At 21.8% G+C, this 27,490-nt stretch overlaps 1 protein-coding gene across 5 annotated transcripts in view; it reads left to right on the forward strand.

Moving 5' to 3' along the window:
• Positions 1–27,490, forward strand: part of LOC129611244 (matrix metalloproteinase-2) — a 110,194-nt gene that overhangs the window by 79,182 nt on the left and 3,522 nt on the right. For 2 of the 5 annotated variants that reach the window (XM_055524289.1, XM_055524291.1), the window contains exons 3-6: positions 19,527–19,933; positions 20,012–20,550; positions 20,653–21,029; positions 21,143–21,230. In XM_055524289.1, coding sequence (XP_055380264.1) covers positions 19,527–19,933; positions 20,012–20,550; positions 20,653–21,029; positions 21,143–21,230 — 1,411 coding nt within the window. Of the gene's footprint in view, positions 1–19,526; positions 19,934–20,011; positions 20,551–20,652; positions 21,030–21,142; positions 21,327–26,650; positions 27,180–27,490 lie in introns of those variants that run through there. The other 3 variants (XM_055524290.1, XM_055524292.1, XM_055524288.1) reach the window with 3 other exon arrangements.

Consider the following 27,490-nt stretch of genomic DNA (forward strand, 5'->3'; position numbering starts at 1 on the left):
ATTTAATTTTAAATTTTTCATTACAATTCTAAAATAACAGTTTATACCGATCACATTACACTAATATTATAAAGTCTGTGATTGTCGTCTATGTATATTTATTATATCTGCACTATTCTTATTGTAATTTAGGTTAAATGTAAATTGAATTTCATATTTCAAATTTTTTCTAATTTGTAAGCAATTTTTTTTTCTTTGTAAATTTTTTGTTAATTTACCTTAATAAGGCAAATTTACCTTAATAGGGCAAATAAGTAAATAAGTAGAAACCCATGACAATTATGCATATATTCGAAAATGTTGTATTATTTGTAAGAAATTTTGTTGAAATTAGAAAATCAGCAAAGGAAGCTTGAATTTGCGTTGGCAGTTGTGACTGCGGGAGATCTAATTATTTAAAACTGCACTGCAAACTACAAAAGCAGTGCTGCCAATAAAAACTCTGGTGCTAAAAAGTTTTTTATATTTTTTACTAATTGAGGTCTTTACTAATTGAAAAAATTTTATGCTGTCGATTTGACAAAAAATCATTTTCAGTTCTACCAACAAATACGGAATGTTTTTCGGAGAAAACTTCAAGAATGTGCTGCCATTGCAGATCTCTATTATAATTGCAAACGTAAAATCAATTGAAATTTTAAATAAATGAAGTTTTTCGATAATTGTAATTATCGAACAGAAATACTTACATATATAACAGTCCATTCAAATAATTTCGCCCAAAACTCGAATTAATATTAGAAACTAGTTTTATTTTTACGTTGAATTGTGGCAATAATAGCAATTAAAATGACAGAACTTTGGAGAAACTATTTGCTCATAAAATTGAAAAGTGTAGAACACAAATTTTCGAATCGTTATGTAATATGTAAATGGCACATTTTAAAAAAATTTTTAATATTATGATAAAAAAAAATTTTACAAAATACTGGGATTGGTAATGTTAAGTTGTTTTCCTCATATAAAAACGACCTTGGATTTTTGTTGTTTTTTTATTTTTTTTTTTATTTCATTGATTCAATTCAGTGATTTTTTCTGATCTAAATTGATGTACACTTAATTTAGGTATACACGTATGTATCTAGAATAATGCCAAATTATTTGGATAATAAAAATAAAAATTTTGTACTTAGAACAATTCTATGGAAAGTTCATGAAAAAAATAAATTGAAAAAAGAATCTTTATTTTAGCGATAAGTTATGAGTTTCATCACATACCAAACCATAAAATAAAAATTATGATGAAAAACTCATTACAGTTGATAGCAATTTTTTTGTACATTTTACTTTACACGTAGCAATTACACATAAAGGCACATAGATTTGGTTCGCTTATTATTTTAAAGCATGAAAGATTAAATGAAAAAAATACAACAATTATAAAATTACTATATAGTGACATCATTCTAAAAATATCAGAAAAATTATTAAAATAATTGTATAATGGTAAATTATTGCAAATAATGGTAACTCCTTTATACCACTTGATATTTTTGTAATTTATTATTATTAGCTGCTCTTATTTTTAATTGAAAAATTTCACAAACACATTGTTTTATATAACATTTAAAATTTATACAAAGCTACCGCTAAATCAAAATTCATAATTCAATTCATTTTAAAAATTAACATAATAATTATCAACACAGATAAATACAATTAAAATGTCATATTTATATGTCAAACAGTATAATCTTAAATGTCAAAATAATTATCAGAAATATCTTGAAATATTTTTTATTTTTATATGCTCATCAAAATTTTTATGACCCCAATAACTGTACTGTTATACAAACAAAAAAAAAACAAAATGGCACTCACATACTTTTAAAATAAAAACAATTTTACAAAAAAAAACATAATTTATTCTTGATATATCGCATAATTAATTTTAAATTTGACACATCAAATGTCAATTTATTGAAATAAAAAAAAAGCACAAAACTTGTTAAAATTGAGTGATGAGGTTATTTTTTTTTTCGTTTGTTGTTGTTTTAATTTTTTTACAATGTAAAAATATTATAAAAATTTGTCAATGATATTGATTTTAAAAAATTAATTTATTACAATTTATTATTGTTTATATTATATTATGTAATTTGCAATAAATTATAATATTATCAAGTTTATTTTTATAAATTCTTTAAAATGTCATAATAATAAATATAGAAACTAAATATAATATTCATGTACACGCTCATCTGTTTGATTATATAATTATGGATAAGTAGTATTAAAATTTACAACTTATTAAATATTATAACTGGTATAAATTGTTTCAGTAATTCTTATACTTTAATTAATTAGCTTAGATCTCGCAACCTAATCGCGTATTTCGCTTTTAAACTCGCTTTTTAATCTCGATTTTTATTAACTTTCAAATCACAATTTTCGTATTCTCTAATTGTTATGTCATTTTTCCAAAAATATTACTCATCTTTCAATTGGATTTTTGCATATTTTCTCAAATAATATCGCCATTGAACTAAACTTGTCACCTTTAAGAGCAAAGTAATTCAATACGTAATGACTATATTTTGTATACTTTTTATAAAAATCGATATATGTACGCAATACAAAGAAATTCTTTTCATTCGAAAACTATTACTCACTTTTTTGCTCAATCGGCAACTAAAAAAGTGTAAGGGCACCTCAAAAAGAACAATTTTTGAAGGATTTACAAGAGTAAATGCGTTTGTTAAAGAACAGGGATATATTAAGGGCGATACGTATGCCATACTGTTTAGAATATTTGAGTTTCAAAAATGAAATGTGACAAAAACTGTAATTGTAATTGTCCAATTGTAAAACTGTAATATTACAATCACGCAATATGTCCGCAAAGCACATAATATGAAATTCATCAAAATTGTATAGTGGTTACCTTGTTTCTGACTAGATTAATTGATCACATTTAAGTTTTTAAAATGAAATTGGAATTTTGTGTTTCCGCAAAAATAAATATTTACAAAATTTATTTCATATTATCAAAATCATGTAACACAAATTGAAAAAATTTTTTATAAAATCTTAGACATATAAATTAAATTTTTCAATATTTTATTTTACATGAAAAACTGTAATACTCTTTACAAAATTATACTCCTAATAACCTTAAAAAAACTAAGGAAAAGCAACAAACTTTTAAAATATGTGTGTATTTCAAAAAAAAAAATAAAATTACAAAACATTGACAGCAATTATAATTTAATTGTTGTTATTGTGATTTTTAAAAATTCTTATACAGTACATTGAGTTCAGTAACCCCTTACTCTTGCGTAAAAAAAAATATTTATCACAAAACAATTAACTTCAAAATCAATTAACCAAATTTGCAAAGCACACATAAATATTTTGTCGCTTCACATTTTTTTATGTAGTGGACGGGAATTAATAAAGGTAAAAAAAGCTACAATATGAGTTACTTATATACATTCCTATATGAAAATGTATTAAAATATAAGAGAATCAAAAAAACAAAAACAAAAATTTCAAACACTAAAAATTTTAAAATTCCAAATTAAATAATCATAATATACAATCCAGTTTTATTTTGGTAAAAAAAAAATATAACGATAATAATAAAAAAAAATTTTCACCTGTTTTGAATTTCAATTAAATTTAAAATTCTTAATAATTGTACACATATGTAGGTAAGAGTATACTGGGATTTGTATTGTATGTACAAAAAATGAGTGTATAAACGAAAAAGTTTCCATATAATTAATTTAATTCAAATATTAAATTCAAGTTAAAGGGAACAGAACCATAGAAAACACATTTTCGGAAAATATAAATCCGCAGTGTTCTCAAATGACCGTACCATTATAACGTAGTATGAATTTTTACAGCATCCATGGGAATTTCAGTAATTTTTCTTAATATAATATTATAAAATGCAAAATTTTGAAATAAAATAATTGTAATTATTTCAAAATCTCATTAGGGACAATTTATTCATTTATAGTAAATTCCTTTAACCACTGCAATAATTACTAAAATATTTCGTTTAAAATTTTCACACTACTTTCCCGTACAGTTCCTATATTTTAAAACTCATTATAATATGTAAATACTCTCAACTACAAATAGAAATTCAACTTCAATTTGGATTCAATATAATTTTATGTGTGACTCATAAAACCAATAATTCTTGTACCGGTATAAAGCGGTGACACTTTTTAATTCTCTTTTAAATAATATACTTATAAAATATTTTTTGATATAGTGTAATTATAATGAGTAATAGAAATTCATAACTTGTTATAAATGAACTATAACAACGTGTTAATTGTATACAATTAGTTGAAAGTCTAAAAAAAAAAAGAATCACAGATAAAAATCTTAGATTTAATTTTTAAATACATAGAAAGTTGGAAAAAAATTCTTAATTCATAATATATTTGAAATTTATAAAAAAAAATACTTAGGAGTTGTTTATTATACGTGCCTGTGTCTTACATATACAATTAAAATTTTCTTGTTAATTTTTGTTTCTTTTTTTGAAAAAAAATTTTTTTAAAATGAACAATAAATATGAAAAAGAATTATAACCGGGGAAAGTACAATATTATTTGAACACTAGGTCCTCGATTTACGACGGCGATGCGTTCCGAAAAACAGCAGCGTCGTAAGTTCTTAACCTGCAGAACAAAAGTATTATGAATCAACAATTTTGTCGTAAATTAATTAATTCTTCTTTGTATTTTAACACGTTCCCTGTCCAAATACAAAAATGTAATAGGGTTTTTTGAATAGTTTGTTTTTTGGTAGTCATAAGATAGCACGTCCAGTACAGAAACTGTACAGTTCCATTACGTCCAGTCGAATACTTTGCTTTAGAAGTTTCATATACCCCCTGACGCACATATGGCTCAGGAACGTATCAATACTTATCAAGCGTACATTTCCTGAACCATATATGGCTCAGCGGACAGGGAACGTATTAAAAAGATAATATGATCATTGATCACTGATCAATCAATATTAATAGTCTATCAATAAAATATTATTATTTATTTGCATCCTTTATTAAGATGTTTTGGAGAATAACCGCTTAAATTAATATTTCCACTTAAATTTTTTTTGCATCTGAATTTCATCCTTACTTATTTCGACTCAAATTTAAAATTTAATTTAAAAATTTTTCAAATAATTTTTAATAATTCAATTATCTATAATAAAATCAACAATTTTTATTGATTTTAATTTAATTTTTTAAAATTAACAATGAAATTATCGTTAAAACCTTAAAACTATTAATAAATATGTTTGAAAATTTATCATTATATTCCATGCCAATAATTATTAATTAAATATTTATACATAATAAAAGCTACTGTTTACTCTATATATAAATAATATACTCATATATTCTATAATATTTTAAAATATGAAAAACGTGTAAAACTTAAAAATTATGGAAATTTTAAAATATTAACCTGTAATTATTAATTATTATAAATCTTCATCTTTTATGATTTAAAGCAAAAATTTTATTTTTCTCTCAATTTTATTATATGTGAAAATAAATAAAAAATTAATATATAATTTATTGGAAACTATTATAAAATATTGGTTTTCGTGTCGATCACAGTTTGCTAGAAGCAAAATTATATTCTAATATTAATTGTATTTATTGATCAATAATTCAATGTATAATAATTTTATATTATTTTTCTAATTTTTATATTTTTTATTATTTATGATTTTCCAATGAAAAAATTATAAATTAAATTCAATCAGTTTTCTTAACTAATTTTTTTTGGCTTTGTTTTTTTTAAAAACTAATTAAATTAATCATGATTTGATTTATTTAATTATTACTTTTTTTTAAGCCGAAAATAGATTTTTCTTAAACTTGTGTACAATAATTTCAATAAATAATGGTATTATTGAATTGAAATGAATATGAAACTAATAATTAAGATAGTCACGTAAATGCCATTGATAGTTCTAAACGTCAATAAAATATGAATTATTTAAAGGAAAATAAAATAATAAACAAAAAATATTAATAATTAAAAAAAAGTTAATAAACCTTTAATTTAAAGTTGACGTTTACTAAATACAGTTATTAAAAGTTTTTGACATTTATGTTGAAAAATGTCTATAAAATCATGTGGCAACAATGTACAATTTAAAGGTATAAAATTATGAATCAAAAATTTATTTATTTTATTTTTACCAAAATGCTTTTAATATTTTAATTTTATGACTCACAACAATATGGTTTCAAAGAGATCCGGATAGTAATTTTTATTCATTATCAAACATTTGGTTTGAATCATACATTTTTGATTCTATACAATTCTATGTTATGTTGGTTATTGGTTCGATATATGTATGTGCAATAATGAATATTAGACATAATAGTTCATTATTAATTGTTTAATATAGTGTCAAGTTAAACAATCTTAAAAGTAAATAATTAAAATGGAACAATCTTTCAAATATAGAATTCAAAAATAGGAAAAATTTTAACTTTTGTTTAGCACAAGCTAAAATTGACTCATTTCTTTAAAACTAAATCTTATTTTACCCAGATTTGTATGATTACGAATTTTTTCATTAATAAGAAATATAATGAAATGAATTTAAGAAAACTAAATACAATACAAAAAAAATATCATTTAACGTGTATGCGTCATGACAGTTAGTTACTGTCAAAAGTTGATTTTGACAGATTTACTGGCTCAATTATTGTTAAAATTAGTTCAGAAAATTTAGAAAATTGTTACATAATTTAGAATTTGATAAACTTTACATAAATTGTTGCATAATTTATTAAAAATTATAATGTTAATTTAACTATTATGTAGCAAAATCAAATAAATAATTTTAATTTGTTTGGAAATTTGGTATTTAAATATATATTTTTACGTAATCTAATTGAATAATTTATAATAATATAAGCTCATTCTGAAATTAAGCTGAAATATTAAGTGCGGAGTAAGTTAGTAGGTCAAGTTCTATAAAACTCAACAATATAGCCTTAATCATAAAGTAATATCTAAAAATAGCTCTTATACGATTCGTCCAAAAAAAATTATTTACCAAATAATGCTTTCAAAATTTTCAGTGTGGCCGTCTTTGAGAAATGCACGATTAAAAATATAAATTTAAATACACAACAGAAACATAGAACATCGATCGAGAATGCAATTAATCAATTTAAATTTAATAACAATATTATGCATTATGTGCTTCTTATATTAACCAGAAATCTACTTCAATAACCTATATATTGTAATTTAATATTTATACAATTTAAATGTTTAACATAAAAATTATGTAAACTCATCAAAATACTTGCTTACATTTTTATTGTTCACCTTTTTCACCAATATACTTATAAGCAATAAATTTAATTCTAATGAAAAGTTAACATTAAAAATTTAAAACAAAAAAAAAAAACTCTTCCTTATTACCTTACTTAATAAAAATTAAAAAAAAAAAAAAAGCAATAAAATAAAAAATATCAATCAATTAAAAACGCTTATTAAATCACATTTTAAGTCTACTGTAGAATACAAAATGAAAAAACAAAAAATTTTTATGAGAAAAAAATCAAATCAAAATTCATTAAATTATGGCAAAACCATGATTGACACCACAAAGTTATACAGGGTGAGTTTTGATGTTATTAGTTTTCCCCCCCTGATTTTCATTAAAGGTAAACTTACATCTATTTTGTTTTTTTCTAATAGAACCATATTGGTGTGTTTTAATGTAATATGTACATTGTCATTATAAAGGAGACTATTAAAATTTTACCCATATATATAAAATGAAAATATTAAAACAACAACCATCAAATTCTAAATTGTTATACTATATAGAATAACGCTATTTCATTTTGATATATTAAAAACCGTATATTAATATTTTTCTGTGAACAGTTTTTAGCGACAGCTTTTATATTTTTGTTTTTTATTTTTGTTTTTATTTAATATACATATTTAATTATTCAAAGAACGATTCTTATATTGAAATTAAAAAAAAAAATAATAAACCTAAAAGCTAATTACAAATTCTGTAAACATCTATTCGAGGTCATTTTACTCAAAATCAGCCAAGAGTAATGAGCATTTTATGAATTTCTGTTTTTCTTATTATTATTTTTATTTCTTTTTCGGTTGTATTCATATTTTATATAGCAAGCACATATTGTTATACAATAACAATTTTAGTGAGATTTTAAAACACAAATACAAAATTTTAAATGACATTTTTTAAATTTTATATACCTACACCTATATACCAGTTAGAACAAAATATTTAAAAAGTAGGGGCTGAATTTGAAAAAAGGTGAGAAAACAAAAACATCACCTTTAATAAAAATAACAGCAAAAAAAAAAAGGAGGAAAACAAAAAATATTTGCTGTTGCTACTCTCAAATTTTTCAAACAAAAAAATTTTAAGTTTTTAATTCTGAAATTTTTATTCAAGCTTCCCTATAAGAGGAAAATATCAAATATTTTTTCCATAAACATCAAAATTAACTTGTACTGTATATATGTATGTATACTATTTATGAACGAAACCCAAACAGACCTTTTTATGAATTATTCATTTTAATATGGCAAAAGCGAAAAGAATTTAATTAGGAATCGATTAAAGAAGAACGATTTTAAATTCACAACCAATCACAAATTATTGAGATTATCTAAGCTTCCTCAGCGGATGTTTTTCTTTTTAAGAATATTTTTTTTTGATGATTGCATAGGTGATTGAAATGTATATAAAGACAACGAAATATGAAATTTGATATTTAATAAAATATGTATATGTAAATTTAATATTCCTTTATGAATGAGAGAAACATTTGAGTAGTATTCGACTTTTTATTATCCTTTAGTTTACAAAATGGCATATTTATTTAAAAAATTTTACGAAATAACACAAAAATTCAAGAAAATCAAGTTTTTATAAAAGCAGAGGGTCAATGGAAAAATATTGTACACACTGTGCATTAATGTACGAGAAAACCTACTCTTGATTTACCAGAAACATATCCTTTCCTTGTTATTGTATATTATAACATAATTATTCTATTATATTATTATACATACTAGATAATATGCAATTAAATATGCACAACGACTAAGTGTTAATGTTGACGTTGACAGAGAATAATAAAAAGAACACACTCTCTCTCTCTCTTATTTCTCAATGGTGGTATATTCATTATTTTATAACACGTATTATTATTCTACTACTCGTCGTTCAATTACTCTTTTAGAATTTTATAACAGAAAACAAAAAGTGTATAATATTGTTTATCTGGGAATATTGCATTGCATAAAATAAAGGATTCAATTGATTTTCTTTTGTAAATACAAAAAGAAGAAGGTATAAATAAATACCTTGTCAATTTTTGATGTTAATTTATTAGAAAAATAAAATTGCATATACGTAGTTAAAAAGAATGTGTATAAGAAAAAAAAAGAGCAACACACCTGTTGAAAATTCCAAAAATATTTTTACAAAAGAATTACAAACAATAAACATATAAGAAAAATGTAAATTACAATACATTTGAAATTAATTCCAAGATGTCTATTGAAAAGATTCTTTGAATTTTTCTACCTATACATTCCTCAATTTTATTTTTTATAACTAAGTTATTGATTTATTGATATAAATATAACTGTTAAGTGTTTACAAAATAATCAATCAATTTCACTTTTGTGAATTGCATATAAAATTATAAAAGCGGAATATGTACATATATATATTATATATTCTTGTTTAAATAAATATATTTGTCTATGCAAAAAATGTAAATTTTACAGTACACACTTGAAACAATTTATTTAGTATTATATTATTATGAGTAGAAGACTTGTTGAGCTACATAACCAATTGAGACACAATAATTTTTGAACGTTCTTATTTATGTAAAGTAATGTATATTGGTATTCTTGTGAATGAGCACATAAATATATTCAATATGAAATATATGTATAAGCACATAACCGTCGACAAATTTTTATTCATGCTTAACTCTTTTATATTGAGCAACCATGCTTATTTAATGCTGATAAATGAGAAAATATAATTACTAATTGTAAAAATATAAGCAAAGCAGTGAATAGCAATTGTGGACAATTTTTGTTGTTAATTAGCTGTTCAATATTTTGCATATAGTGTCACACATACATGGAAACAGATAATGTCAAAAAAAACTGTCAGCAGTAGAATTAGAATTTAGTTTATTTCACCGCCGGCGGTAAATTCGCTGTACAATCTGGGCAGCCCCATATAAATGTGTGTATTCTATATGAATTCTGGTATAAAAATCGCTCTCGTTCTGTTTTCACCTTAAAATAACTTATAAAAAACTCGAAATAATGTGGAAAGAAAAATACATCTATTCATGCCTTCTGTAGTTATTACATAGCTTCATTAAAAAGGAGTGAGTCTGAAGTTTTTTTTTATAATTAAAACAAAAGTTTCTATTATCTTTTATCATTGGGTATATGACATAGTTTATATAGTGCTATACACAAGACAATTTTTGTAATTACACTGTTCTTATTTTAAAAATTTAATAATGAGTATTAAGTTTTTTAATTTAAAACAGCACCACTCAAAAAAGTAATTTTATTGTGTAATTACAAAAATTGTCTTTTGTATAGCACTAGCAACCTTATACACACAATGGTTCTATTAATTCTCACGCTCCTTGTAAAATTAACTTTAATTATGGGTATTGAAAATGAAATTCTTTTACCAACAACTTGATTATCATATATGCCAAATGTGCCTTACATTTCGGGACCATACTGTAATTATAATAAAAATATACAATTCAAATATAAAAAATAAATATTTTTTTTAAATAATTTCTACACCTACAAAATCTAGTATTGCGTATACATATTTTTTTTTATTTTTAAAGCGCAACTTCTTGATTTCCACTCAATTATTCTGAAATAAAAAGAAACGAATAAATAAATAAAATAATAGTAAAAATATCAACAATTAATTAAAATTCAGATCACGTTTATTAAGTATTGTGGACATTACACATGTACAATATTGAACAATATTTTGTTTTTTGCTTTTATTTTTTGTTTTCTACTCATTTTTTTTTACTTTTACTACAGAATTCTAGTTATTTTATTAATAAAATTTATTTAATAACTTCTTTTTTATTTTCTTAGTAAAAAAAAATATAATGCATAATAATATTTCTGTGCTACCAAGCCATATCATCTTATATTGACATAATACAAGTAAGATCAAATAAAAGTGTGACCATCAAATTCGGAGTAGTTTTTTTCATAATTTTGTTATTTGTTAGGAAGAAACAATATTATCCCTAACATATTTTTGCTAATCAAAATGATTGTTTTTTTCTGAAAATACAGTATGTCTATTAAAAAAGTAAAAAATTTGATTTTACAAATCTAAAATATCAATTTAATAATTATCTTGTAATTTGTTCAAAAGTACATTCGTCACACAAACCTAAGTCATACAAAATAACAAATTTGTAATACCTCGATAATTCTAAATAGTTTTCAAAAACCATTAGGGCTTAGATATAGACATACAATTTATAGTTTTGCAGCTGTTTGATTGCTTCCTTGAATTCCTGAAGCTCATAGCGTTGAAATTAATAATGAAATTAAGCCACCAAACAGCTCGAAATTTCTCACAAACGGATTGCAATTTTTTTGTTAATGAACTCGATTTCAATTGGCATTAGTTAAGATGTTTAATTTTACATACCGTTGCTTGGATGCGCCCGCAACGATTTACGGATAAAATAGTGATTTCAAAACTAAAAATTGCATGTTTATCTGAGCACTTTTAGGCTTATACTATACGACTTATTACCACCTATTCAATTCATAAAACTTATTAATAATTTTTTCATATTGTGATTTGCGATTTCATCGATAGGCACGAAATGTTATTATAATTTTGTTGTTATATTACTTACGTATGTAAAACGTAAGGACTACACGCATTCATAATTTTATACAAATGGAATATTATTTTTGCGATGGTTAAAATATTTTTGTAGTATAAATTTATAGTATTTTTTCTGTTTAAAATATGAAGTTAAAATAGCATAAAGTAAATCAAAACTTGATAACTTTGAATGATTTTAACATTTTTTGTTATTTTTGATTAATAATATTACAAAGAAGCTTAAAAGAAGTAAGGAAAAATTAATAAAAAATAATAATTTTTTTTATGATTGAAAGAGTTTTTTTTTTTTATTTTTTTAGAGGTCATAAGTGCAACGCACTTCTTTTAAAACAACGCATTTAAATTTCAATTAAAAATGTAATAATAATAATAATAAATTTTTATAAATCTCAACCAGGAGGATCGATCAAAAGTAGCAATAAAATGATCGTATTATTTCTGAAAATTATACACATACATAATAAGAAAAAAAAAGGTCTTGAATTTAATATTGCCATAATTTTTGTAAAATGTTATTTCTGCCATTAAAGCTACTTCAATATTTCTTAATAAATACAGCATAAAATTGATGAAATTTTCAAAAATCTACATGATCATGAACATTTTTGATTATTATATCGTAAATATCCGGAAATTTATTTCAATGTTATTTAAATTATGATTCCTACATTATACACATGCATATTATGACATAAAAACTACGATAGGTTGAGTTTACCTACCTAGTAAATTCAATAATGTAAGAAACTGGTTCATGGTTGTTTACAATATTATGTACCAGCCCTATATTCCCCCAGGGGCGAAGTAGGACAAAAAAAAATATATTACGGCATCCAGATCCAAAATAATTCGGTGCTAAATGTGATTTGAAAATGTTTATCAAGTATATACATTAATATATCTATTTGATTAAGTTAACACATGCACCTACAGCATTAAAACTTTTCAATAATATTTCCTAAATTTGATTTGTTGCAATTTTTTTTGTTATTAAATTAAACGCACATGATATGAATTTGAAATTACTTAATATGCAATATTTTGACTATAAACAACTTGTAATTAATAAAGAGAATTCCGAGAAAAACGCTCTTTTATTCAACACTGTGAACCAAGCCATACTTATTTCTAAGGTTATAGAGGCTGCCTTAGACACAGTTCAATATTGAATACAGACGAATAGGAAATATTATATAAATAATATATATATACAATATTTCTATTAATATATATATACAATATTCTACATATTATACTATGCATTAGGGAGCCAATATTAATAAATACTATAATAACTGTTATATTATTAACAATAAAATTTAAAATATTCATAATTACACGCAAATTATTTAATTAAAAAAAATGACATGCTATACATAATGTAAATTTATGACAACAAATTACAAACACATATAGGTATACAATGATGACATTTTAATAGTGGCATGCAATTCTCAAAGCATTTATTATGTTAATGGCATGCCAATATGAAAGCGTTTATATTAGGTAAATTAAATTTAGTTTATTTGCCGATTAATTAAATCTAAAAATTCTAATAAATGAGTCAGTGTTTTTTTTTTTGTCAAATAAAAAGAAAAACATTTAATTTTAATTGATAAAGGTGTAGATAGACTTTGACATTCAATTGTCATCATAAAACTAATATAATATTAAATTAGATTCTATCTATTCTAAAGTTGTTTTTCAGAAATTGACCTTACATGTACATATGCATATTGCATTTGTATATAACACATATCATTATATTATTAAAGTTTCAAAATCATTATTTATTATATATTTATAGTACATACATACATATAATTAATCATTATAATATAAGGAAAATCTTTGAAATTAGATAATTTTGTAATCGCAATTTTATAAATGCAAACATTCTGAAAACAAGTTTTTTTTTTGTTTTTTTGTAAATGCACGAGAAAATTTGAACTTGAATAAAATAATCACTTTTATTTGATTTTTTTTTTAATTCCTATAATAATTATTTTATTATCAGTATACAAATTAGTTAATTATATACCGTTATATATTAACTGTAAATTAACTGTTTATATTTTAATACAATTTATTACAACAATTTCTTCTTATTTTTCTGGTTTCATTGTCGTTTTCATTACAAATTTATAAAAAATTCTAATATACATACATTGTTTAATTTTACAAACCATTATATAAATTTTGCTATAATTGTTATTTAAATTTCTAGTTAGAAATTAGTATAAGAGTTCTAAGCACCTGCCTCAAAAGAAAAATATCAATAATCAAAAATGTCTATAAATTCGGTTAATTGCAGGATGACAATCAACTTTAACAATCAACCAGATTTAAAAATTTCATAATGTAATATTACATAGTCATAGAGCAACTTAAGTGCTAGGTTTTCTGATATTACGAAAATTTGATAGGTTCTTGTTGAGTAAATTTTTCTTCTTTCCCAATCGTTTCAAAATTGCTCTTTAAACAAGAGCTGAAAGCTAGTATTTCAGGGAACATAACTACTTTTTTATATTATTATAAGAGGTCGGTAATAATTTCCATTTAAAATCATTTTGATGCTTTATCAGTAATATAACTACACAATTCGAATCAAAATTGTTTGAACTTCAGCGTAAATTTATAAATGAAAAATATTCTTGATTTAAGTATAAACATCCATGATTTCTGGGGTTCAATATGGGGTTTACGGTGAAAAGCTAATCATTTAGGGTTATTCGTATAACAAGAATCGCGTGCTTTAAATATAGTTGAAATTTTAGTTTAATAAAACTTATTTTTAATATTGAAAGTGTTATAATACTTGCATTTAAACATATTGCACAAAATGTATTAGAAAATGTAAGTCAACACTAACTCTGACCTACTATACTGTTTTTAGTACTTTACTGTATTTTATTGAATGTATAACATTATAACACAATATATCGCTTCATATCTTTTTAATTATATATTTAAAATCAAATCTCTACAATATTTTCATCAATCATAAAACGAATTTTCATATCAAAAGAAATTTTCAATTATCTTAATTTCTATATGTACAGTTATCTCACATATAATGTGTACAAAAGAATATAATCAAAAAATAAAAGCAAATTATAAACGTATAACAAATTATACACATACAAAAAATTCAAAACTAAATAGTTTGAAAAGAATCATTGTCAAGGTTGAAGACAGGAGTGTCAATAAATCATTTCAAAAATTAAATTAAAATTAAATATTGTAAAATTCTAAAAGTTTAAAACTTACAATAGACAATGGCATTATTTTTCAGAAAAAAATGGGTATATGTGTTTATGTACAATTAACTAGATTTAGTAAAACTAGAAAATCCAATTAAATTTCATTGATTTTTTCAATTTAAGGTGATATTTTTCATATTTGCTACTTGTATTTGAGTGTGTGAATGCATAAATGCAATTTCCTTATTTTATATAAAATTTGGAAAACGAGAAATTTCTATTTTCAATTAGATTCAATTAGCTATTTCAATTTAATAATAATTTTCACGATCAATTTTAAAGATCATTGAATGTGAAGACAAGAATTATTTTTATATAAAACCGCAAATTTCTTTCTAAAATTTAAATGCAAAGATGTTTTACACTTTGTCCCAGGTTGATTGAATGAATTTTTTAATAAAAATCAATTCAATTTCAATATTACTCATGATAGCATATCGGTTAGCACGATTTAATAAGGCAAGTCCTTTACTTTAACCATAAAGAATTTTTCGTATATTATTTTATAGAGAACGTGAATATTATTCTTACATCCTAATATTACCATTTATTTATTGTGCATAGAACTTCAAGATTTCTAGCTCTTCTCGTTCTTAATATTTAGACTTAAGATCCAGTTTTAAAAAACCTGGAATAAGACAGAGTTATCGAAACATGGAATTGATGAATATCATAAGTCGCTCAAGAAATGCATATTTTTTTTTAATATAAAATTAAAATTATTGTACTACAATTCAGGTATAGCATTATAGCTGTTATATTGATAAAAAAATTAAGAAACTTCTTAAAGTATTTTAGATTTTATTTTCCCAAGAGAAATTAATATAAAATGAATTTTATGGTATTGAATTTTTAAATTAAACGTTTGCTCGTTCTATATCCTTATTCTATATTACATAAAATTCAAAGATGGTCAATAATAATATTTCTGTGTCGGTTGCACAATGTTTATACAGAAAGTTTTAAAGGCTATACAGAGTAATGCGGAGTAAAAGTAATCGATTGAAATAAAAACCAAAATTTTAATGTAAAAATGTAAAATTTGTAAAATATGAAAATTTTATTATTCTGCAAAAAAAATTCCTTTTATCATTATTACATGCCATTATACGAATTGAAAAATAAAATTTTGATTGCTAAATCTCCCAAACTATAAACATTATGAGGATTGTTATATGTTTTGAATCAATCATCATTTTTTCATAAATATTTTATCAAAATTTTATAAAATCAATGAAAACGTTTGAAAATTTTCTTCATTTTCTGATGAGTATATTGATTATTTCACAGTCTTTTTGTAAAAATTTTAAATAAAAACCAGATCAATTACTAAGCTCTAATACTTTATCAATATACAATGAGATTTTCAATAATTTCTGAATGCTTTTCCTTACTTACATATAAAAGTAGTATTCAATATTAAAAAGGGTATTCAAAATTTTTTAATTATTTATGAATTTCAATTACACTTATGCATTTCTCAAATGATCTTCAATGTAATAAATTCTAACATACTATCCTTCGACTGCAGAAAAACAAATAACACATATAACATATTATTATATATAATTATGTAGATGTGTGTATATAAAATAATTTTAATAATATATTTAGAAAACCTTAAAAATTTTTTAATTTTTTTTTTCTCAAATTAAAAATTTATAATTATTTTAATTATGTCAATTAGAATTGAAATTGATTATCTATTAAAGTCTAAAATAAATACTTGAATAATAATAAAATACAAAATAAATTAAAATAAAATTAATAAAATAAGCGTGTCCCAATCCAAAATATGTATGTATGCATATAGCATAAAACTATCAAATAAATTAAAGAAAACATACTTAAATTACTTTTAATTACAATGTTTTAAATTGACATATTTAAATAATTGGCTATTTTCCCAGAATTCTTTTTCGGAAAAAAAATAATTATATATTGTAAGCATATTTTGTATTTCAATTATGCATACATCAATAAAGAAAGAAATAATAATGAGGGGAAATACCCATAGCATTGTAAAACAAAATATCTATTATTATTTGACAAAAAATCGACCAGGAATGAATTACCAAAATGGCGTAACGCACATCTTAGCAGTCCCTTAACCCAATATCAATTATTAACAGATATTAAATAATTTCGTAATTAAATAACGTTATCAGTTTTTTGACATTTACAACGATAATATTTGACATTTATTTAGTTACATTTATTTGACACATTTTACACTTGCTTAACTTACGTTAAGTAACAATTATACTTATATCGTGACCCTCGTCAGAATTATTTACTCTTTTTTATTATATAAATTTTCTTTCATACAAAAAGAAAATGTGTACCATCTCTGTCAATTAAAGGCTCAAAAATACTTTTTGACATTTAAAAACAGACAAAGTTTCTCACTTTCATCAAATGAAGGTACTCATATAGGAGTTAAAAGTAAAATCAGCATGAATATTCTATATTTTTTCCTCACTTTTGTCACTATAATATTCAATAGGTATTCTTCAAGCATGTCACACAATATTAAAGTGCATAAATTCTACGTAAATAAGCTTAATGCATATCAATGCAAGCATATGTATATTTTATTCCTATTATATTGTATTAATGTTATTCCAATTGTAATTTCGATTGATCGACTTACAATTTAGAAATTGCGACTTACAATTTTAGTGTGAAATTTTTTTTTTACAGTGTCATTTTGAAAATAAAGTAGATACACGAATACTGATCTTAACAACCATAATAATATTGTATAAAAATTGCACAAAACCTCATATTTCAGAAACTCAATACTCTATATAGAAATAGAAATGTTTATAATAACATGTAACAATAAAATCATATTGCATAGCTGGTTGTCAATCACCTCGACGGTCACAGCAACAATAATAACTCAGAACTTGGAAGTTTTACGAACAAAATAAATAAAAACAACTTCATTTTTTTTTTTATTTGGATTTTACTGAAAATGCGTAGTGAATGCAAATGAAAAAATCCTCGAAATTCTAAAAAAAAAAATAAAAATAACAAAGGAAAATTTACAATATTGTAAAAGAATTTTTTATTTTCATTTTTCTTAATTTTGTTTTTAAAGAATTATTATTCAATTTTAAAAATATTGAAAAACTTAAAACTTTTTATTATATGAATTGACTTTTGCTATTGTTTTAAGCACCACCATAAAACAGAAAAAACAAATCAAAATGTAAAATAAATCAATTTTGCAAGGAAAATAAAAATAAGAGAATCATAACGATCCCTGTTCGGTCTCTGTTACAATCTATGAAAATAAATGACAATAAGAGGCAACCGACAGAGTACAAAAACAAACAAATGAAAAAAAAAAAACATACTTGACTTAAAGCCAAGTTAATAACGCGAGCCAATTTGGCATCGACAATATTTTTTTCATTTTACATTTGAATTTTCGCCTCCTTTACATGAATTTTAAATTTTATTGTTATTTTTTGGAAAATTATTCTTACATTTTTTTAAATTCTTATTAAAATTTATAATTTATTGAATTGAAAAAAGTTTTGTTTATTCTGCTTGTAAAAATAAAAAAAAAATCATAATACAAATATGGTTATGTCCACATTAACATTAACAAGTCAATCTCAGTTAAAATAAAATTTTGTGAAGAAAACAACAAAATTTCAAGAATATTATTTTGTAAAAAATATTAAAAAACAAAAAGAACAATTCTTTTCATTCCAAATTTATTCCTCGATGCAATTAGACTCTTCATTTTCATATTCCCGTTGTTACCTTTTAATATTTTTGGTTCATAATAAGCGTTGACGGGAGCGGAGCGCTTTATTTACGAGACTGGATTATTTTAAAAACAAAATTTTTTAAAGTATATTTTAAGATTTCAAAAAATACAATCAAAAAATTTTGTCGAATTCTCTCTAAATGTAAATATTAACACGTTTCCAGTTTTGTTTTTTTTTTTTAAATTCTTATTATTCAAATGGGTGGACATAAATTTGTCGCAGCACACGAGAAGATGTCCATTTTTGTCAGAATAATGATATTTTTATTAAATTTTTTTAATATTTTGATGTGCGGTCATGCAAACAAAATGGTATTTTATAGAATATTTTAATTTTTTTTTTTGCTTGAGTATTTAAACCTTTTATGTGTATCAAAAAATAATTTTAATGGAAGTTCAAAGGCCTCCGCCAAATCAATTTAGAATAATAAAGAATATTATTTATGCATTTTATTTTTTAATATTTAAATTTTTTATTTAAAAAGAAATACATAATATTAATTTTTTATTTTGTTTGTTTTTTGCAGATTTATTTATCACAGTTTGGTTATTTACCACCGGCAGCAAGAAATCCATCAAGTGGTGGATTATTAGATGAAACCACGTGGGTAAAAGCCATACAAGAATTTCAATCATTTGCAGGTTTAAATGTAACTGGTGAATTAGATGATGAAACAATGCATACAATGACATTACCACGTTGTGGTGTTCGTGATAAAGTTGGTTTTGGGTCGGATTCAAGAGCAAAACGTTATGCTTTACAGGGTAGCCGTTGGAAAGTAAAATCATTATCATATAAAATATCACAATATCCAAAAAGATTAAAAAAAACTGATGTTGATAATGTTATTGCAAAAGCATTTGGTGTTTGGGGTGCATATACAGATTTAACATTTACACAAAAGAAAAGCGGACCAGTTCATATTGATATTAAGTAATTGAATAAAAATATTTTTTAAATAGTAGTTGTATTATTATATGTAATATGGTTTATACATTTATTTTTATATAGATTCGCTGAAGGTGAACATGGTGATGGTGATCCATTTGATGGACCAAGTGGTACATTAGCACATGCATATTTTCCAGTATATGGTGGTGATGCACATTTCGATGATGCCGAACATTGGACAATCGGTGCATATAGTGGTACAAATTTATTTCAAGTAGCAGCACATGAATTTGGTCATTCATTAGGCTTAAGTCATTCAGATACAAGATCAGCTTTAATGGCACCATTTTATCGTGGTTATGATCCTGTATTTAGATTAGATTCCGATGATATATTAGCAATACAAGCATTATATGGACGTAAAACAAAAATTGTACCAACTGATTCTGGTACAACAACACGTCCAACAATACCAACAAGACGTACAAAACCACGTGATGATTCAGATTTATGTAAAGATCCAAAAATCGATGCACTTTTTAATTCACAAGATGGTCAAACATTTGCATTTAAGGGTGATAAATATTACAAATTAACTGAAAATTCAATAGCTGATGGATATCCAAAATTAATATCTGAAACATGGATTGGGCTTCCAGGTATTTTTTTTTTCTTCAAAAATTTTTATTTTAAAGGAATTAAAAATTAAAATTAGAATAGCTATATTTACAAGAAAAAAATATTTTTAATTTGTTTTTTAGGGGACATCGATGCAGCATTTACATATAAAAATGGTAAAACATATTTCTTCAAAGGTACAAAATATTGGCGTTATTCTGGTGGTAAAATGGATGGTGATTATCCAAAAGAAATAAGTGAAGGTTTCACTGGTATACCAGATCATTTAGATGCTGCTATGGTATGGGGTGGTAATGGTAAAATATATTTCTATAAGGGTAGTAAATTTTGGCGTTTTGATCCAATAAAACGGCCACCAGTTAAAGCAACATATCCAAAACCAATATCAAATTGGGAAGGCTTGCCAAATAATATTGATGCATCAGTACAATATACAAATGGTTATACATATTTCTTTAAAGGTGATAAATATTATAGGTTTAATGATAGGACATTTTCGGTAAGTGTAATATCAAAAAAAAAAAAATTTATTTTTTATTTAATTTAAATTAAAAATTTAAATTTTTCAATAAAATTTCTAATTAATTTTTTTTTCAATTTTTTGTTTTTTAGGTTGATCAAGCAGATCCACCATTCCCTAGACCATCCGGTTATTGGTGGTTCGGTTGTAAAAATGTTCCATCATCATTTAATTCTTTAGGTATGGTAAAAGCTGGAGAAAGTTTAGAACAATATCATTCATCAGATCATACATCAAATCGTGATGTTATTGATGATACTTTAATTTTCGATGCAGGTAAGTGGAACCGACCTGATGCCGGGCATTTTAAAGATCATTTTGAATAATAATAAATTATAAATGCATATATATATAAATATAGAGTAAAAAGAAATTATTTTTTTTTTAATAATATTAAATTATATAAATAGAAAATGAAAATTGCGAATTTGTAAATTCTTGTTTCTTAATAATGTTATAAGAAGAACAAAAAAAAAAGTATATTTAAAAGAATACTTAAAGTGTTATGTAATTTTATATTAGGTCTTTAATATTAGAATTATTATTATTACGAGTATTATTATATATATAGTTATTGATCTCTATATACTCAAATTAAATTGAAAAAACAAAAATTATGAATATATTTTTAATAATAAATTAAAAAATATCCAATATTGAATAATAATTTTTTGTAAATATTATTAATTTCATTATCATATACTATTATAATATAAGTAAAATATTTCATTTAGAGTTTTTATTAATAAGAGAAAATTTGAAATTCTTATATATAATTAATAATACTTCATTAAATAAATTCAATAATGAAAATTTATAAAAATTTCAAATCTATTACCGAAGTTGTGGTATGTTGTTTTTTGTACATATTATATATATATATATAAATTTTTATATTAATTTTCTACTAAATAAATTCATTGACAAAAATGTAATAATTAATAGTTAATATTATTTTAAAATTATTATATAAGAAAATATACAAATATAAATAAATTTTAAATTTATATTATTAATTATTATTATACAAATTTATATATAAAATAATTTTAAATTAATTTAATTTTGTTTATATAAATTTCATTTTTATTTTGCATATAAAGTTTTATTTTGAAAAAAATTTTGATTTTTTTTTTTAATTTTTAATTTTTTAACTATAATATTAATTAAAAAAAATTAATTTTTTTGCTTATCATTTATGCTTTATATGAAATTATTTAAATTATATAATAAAACATTTTTATTGTTTTTTTTTTTCTATTTTAAATAATTTTATTTTTTGTAGTTTTTGGTTATGGTTCTTTCTTTCTACATTATTAAAATTTCCTCATTCTTCTTAATATTTTTTTTAAGTTTTTCTATCTACATATGTATTTTGTGTATGCACTTTATTTGTATTGTTTTATTTTTTAATATTTTAATTTAATATCAAGGCTATGGTTTTGGCTCTTATTCAAACGCAATGTCTATAATATTTATTTGATTAACAAAATGCATATACATTGTAATTATTGTATTTGCATAAAATTTGTTAATTTTTGAATTCCAACGAGATTTCTCTTAGAAAAATTAATACACTATTAAAGTTTAAGGTTCCGTTTGCAAGTCAAATTCTTGTGGAATTTATTATGTTCCTAATCACTTGAAATTTATTAAATTTTAAGTATATAAAACGATTTAAGAGGAAGATTACAGCTTTAATTTAAACAATTTGTAATTTAAACATAAATTTATACTAGATTTTTTAATAACATATTATGTTTCGGGTTCTAAAATAATATAATTGCCTTTTATACTCAATTGAGGAATTTTTCCTTAACCAGAACTTTACCAATTTCAATAAATAACTGAAATTTAAATTAAAAAATTTTTGTTTCATAAAAACAAGAGTTTATTTAAAATTCGATATTTGAATAGCAATAAACAAAAATCTAAAAATTTTAAAAATGTTTTACACAACATTACAATATTTTGAGGAAATTACATCGTGATTCGATTTGATATTTACTATTTACCATATTTAGAAATACTCTTCAAAATTGTATAACATTTTTATACTTTTAATTATGTAGAAAAAAAAAAAATTATAAATATTTGTATATTTAAAAATCTATATTGAGTTATTTTCTAAATGAAACGTCAAAAATTATATATATTTAAATTGTATTGTTTAAGTAGCAGAACCAAGTGAAGCGCATACAATATTTGACAGTTATGGAAATACTATCGATAATAATGATAATGAATTCAACTCTAATTATGATTATCCAAAGTTTTATATCATTTATGATGACAGTAATTTTAACAAATATGATAATAATTATGACAGTAATGCTTATTATATGGTGTTTTAAGCTTTTAAACATACTTACTCAAATTTACAATCTATCGTATAAATATTTGTGTGTGTATATAAAATTTCTTCAAAATAACAATTGTGTAAATAAATAAGAGTGTGAGTACTTAATTTTATTTTTTTCTCTTTTTCTTTAATTAATTTTAAAATTTTTATTTTAATTTTTTAATTTTATTTTTAGCACTTTTCACATATTTTTTCTTAATTTTAATATTTTTAAAATAAAATATTTTTTTCTTTTATTTACTAATTAATTATTAAAATATTTTTCATTTTAAATTTTTTTCTTTTGTTGGGCCTTTTTTTTTTTATATATACTTACTTAATTAAATTTTATTTTGTTTAATATAACAATTTTTATTTATTTTTACTAAATATATAATTTATAAATATTTCTTTTCATTATAATATTAATTCTTATTTCATTACTTAAGTAAATTTACTAAAATTTTCCTTTTAAATTAATTACTTAATATATATAAACTATGTAAACAAAAATGTTTTTCGTTTATATAAAAATAATTTTAATAAATTTATTTTTTATTTAAAATTAATTAAATTAATTTTAATTAATTTTTTTATAAAGCAAAATATAATAAAAAAATTAATTTTATTAAAGGGTAAATTTTAATTGGCCTAGTAAATTTATAAATATTTAAAAAACAAAAAAAGCGAAAAAGATTATTCAAAGGAAATACAAAAAAAAATTTTTTTATAAAATTAAAATTATACTAAGTATATAGAAATGAATTGGCAATATTTCATTAACTTTAAACAACCTTATATAATAAAAAATTGAAAAGTAAAAACATAAGATTCATGGTCGGTTTCACTAACCAAAAAGCTATCAAAAATTAAAAAATAAATAAAATTTCTTACTAAAACCAATAATTTTTTTTATAAATTTTATTAAATTTTAATAATATTTTTGCATGCAATTAAAAAAAAGCAATATTTTTTAACAAAATTTTTAAATAATTCCACACCATTATACTTACAATATTTACACAATTAACAAATAGTTTTCTGCACATTATTATAAAAATTGACACTAGAATTTAAGTGCTTTATAGTTGTAATTTTTGAGTAATTTTGCATGAAAAAGTTTGCATTGCATGATTTCATTTTATGCACAAAACTTTCTTTCCGTCTTTGGGTATCAGATTTTATTTTCTATTTTGTCACATTTTTCATATATCAATATTAATATCAATTTATAAATATTTAAGAATAAATACAAAAAGATAATATCAAATAATTAATATAACAATAATAATTAATTTATAATTAATATTATATTTTATTATATACAACCATATATTATAATATTATTTTTATGTGAAGTTTTTAAAAAAAAATGTCTGTTTATTATGGATGTATGTATATAACAAATGATTTATGAATTTTATTTAGAGTTGTACACAAAAAATGTTTTAAAAGTGGTATATTAATTTATATAACTGTTATACAATATAAATTTCCATTTTTTACAGATTTTTAAAAATTACAGATATTATTACACTAAATTCCAACAGTATAACAGTTACAGTAATGTATAACAGTTTGGAGTATAACAGTTTTTAAAATAACCGAAATTTTAAAAAATAATTAAAATTTTGAAAAACAAAATGTAAAAAATTATTATACCATTTTTTAAACATATGGTTTATTTAAAAATAAGTGTATCTCTGTTTCTACATTAATATTATTCCTGTATATTAGTGTATAATATTCAAAATGTTTTTATTTGTTTATTTTATAGAAATTAAATTGCAACTTTTTTTTTTAATTTTATTTACGAATTTAAATTCTATTATTTTTAACAGAGAAACACTTTTTAATTGAATTTACCATTTCTCCCAATCAAAATTTATATTAGTATTAAAATTTTTAAAAATGAAATAAATGTTCTTTTTTTATGGGTTGCACTTCTTTATATAAAATTTTAATTAGGAACATTTGTGTTGAAACTTTTGGAAACTTTTACAAATTTTACAATATTTATTTTTTTCTTTACAATAAAACATTTATACATGTATTGTCCTCAAATTTCAAAATTTTTTTTGTATATTATATTTTAAAGCATGCAATATGATGGATGAACAAACAAATGAGCATTTTTTTTTTCTTAATTTCTCCTTATATAATAAATTATTTTATAATATTGTTTATTTCGTAGTATTTTTCTGTCACTTCAATTTAAATAACCTTGATTTTTGTGAGCTATATGATGTAAATTTTTAACAATTAATTATATATTACATTCTTTTTATATGGAAATTATTATCTACACAAAATGCACAACTATGTTATTATTTTTTTTATTTATTAATTAATAGAACAGAAAATGTTGCAAAGTTTTCAAAATTTACATTTATATTAATATTATTAATATAATTATTATTAAAATTTTTGAATTTTTATAAATTATATACTTGGTTTTAATTTTTACTTTGCAACATTGTTATATTTATATTTGTGGTAATTATTTTATATATGTTTGCACAGTTTTGGAAATTTTAATTAATTCATTGGAGAATTATTGTAATTTATTATTGGAATTATGAGAATAGGGTCATCTTGTTAATTATATTCTTATAACTTTAATTCTACACACCTATAATTACAAAACAAAAAGATTCAAACTTTTTAAATTTCAAATACAGCAATTTATTAATTTTTGAATAACCTTTTTGGTTTATTTTTATAAAATGGAAAATTATTTATTTATTTTCTCATTTATTAATAATGTTCAATAAAAAAAATTTTAAATTAAAGGCTAAAATATCGAGATTAAAACTTTTCTATTATAATTTAATGGTATTCAAATTTTATTAGATTTCTTCTTATTTCCTACTAAATACATACTAGATTTAAAAAAATTAATAAAAGATATTGATACACCACTTAAGTTTGAATCTTTTTTTTCAGTTCAATTAAAATTGAAATGATACTGGACTTTAATTTGAATTTCTTTCACACTTACCGCACAAAATTTTTCATGAATACACGCAATTTTTATTTCACTTTAAATTTTATAATTAAATTTTTATAAAACAGAAAAATAAAATTCTATTTTGGATTATTCTGCAATTTTCACAATTTTTTTTTTAATTTTCAATATTTTCAAAATAATTTTAACTTATATTTCTTATTTTTCTTTTTTCTTTTCTTTTTTTTTATTGCTTTATATTTTATTTTATTTCCTTTAAAATAAAAAAATAAACATTAAAAATTTTTACAGAAGTCAAGGTACAAAGTTAACAGCTACTACCCCTCTGATTTTTCCTTCAAAATTAACTTTTTCTTTTCTAAAAACAAAGAAAGTTAAAAATTTAATTTAGTGTATAAATTAGTTTTGGAAATAAAAAACAAATATCATCTTAAAGACAAATTAAAACTTTTATGAAAACTTCTCGCAATTTTTTTCTTTTATTAATTTTGTATAAAAATTTCATTTTCTGGTACCTACCCACCCTATTTAGTACAATTCCAATTTACTATTTGTTACAAATTTTTCTTTAATATTCAAAATTAATAATATGCAACTAATGCCTGGCCTAATAATAATAGATTTGCATCCAAAAATTAATGAAATATAGTGATAAAAAGAAAACTAATAAACTAAATTGGAAAATAATATAAATTTTTTTTTCATTTTTTTTAAATTAATATTTTTTTTTTCATTTTTCTTTTATTTTAAAATAATTTTATTTCACAAATATTAACGTGCGTCCTTTAAAATGTAAATTTTGAATGGAAAAATAATAAAACCATCTTCGTTTAACTAAAAAAATTCAAATAATAAAAAAAAAATTAACATAAAACTGTGCCTTATTGTATAAAAAATAAAACTCATAATTAATCCAAAAAAAAAAATAATAATAATAACGCAAAATTAACAAATTTTGGGACAAAAAAATCAAAAAAAAAAATCAAACAATGCGCCTGGAATCATGCAATTTTATAATCAATTAAAATTTAAAAAAATAACACAAATCATCCGTCAACTAAAATTTGTTATATAAAACAATGTACATATATATATAAACTAATAAATAATTATCTTTAATCGTGTGTGTAT

This window comes from Condylostylus longicornis, unplaced genomic scaffold (genome assembly GCF_029603195.1).
Source record: "Condylostylus longicornis isolate FDR11 unplaced genomic scaffold, ASM2960319v2 ptg000048l, whole genome shotgun sequence".
Lineage (NCBI taxonomy): Eukaryota > Metazoa > Arthropoda > Insecta > Diptera > Dolichopodidae > Condylostylus > Condylostylus longicornis.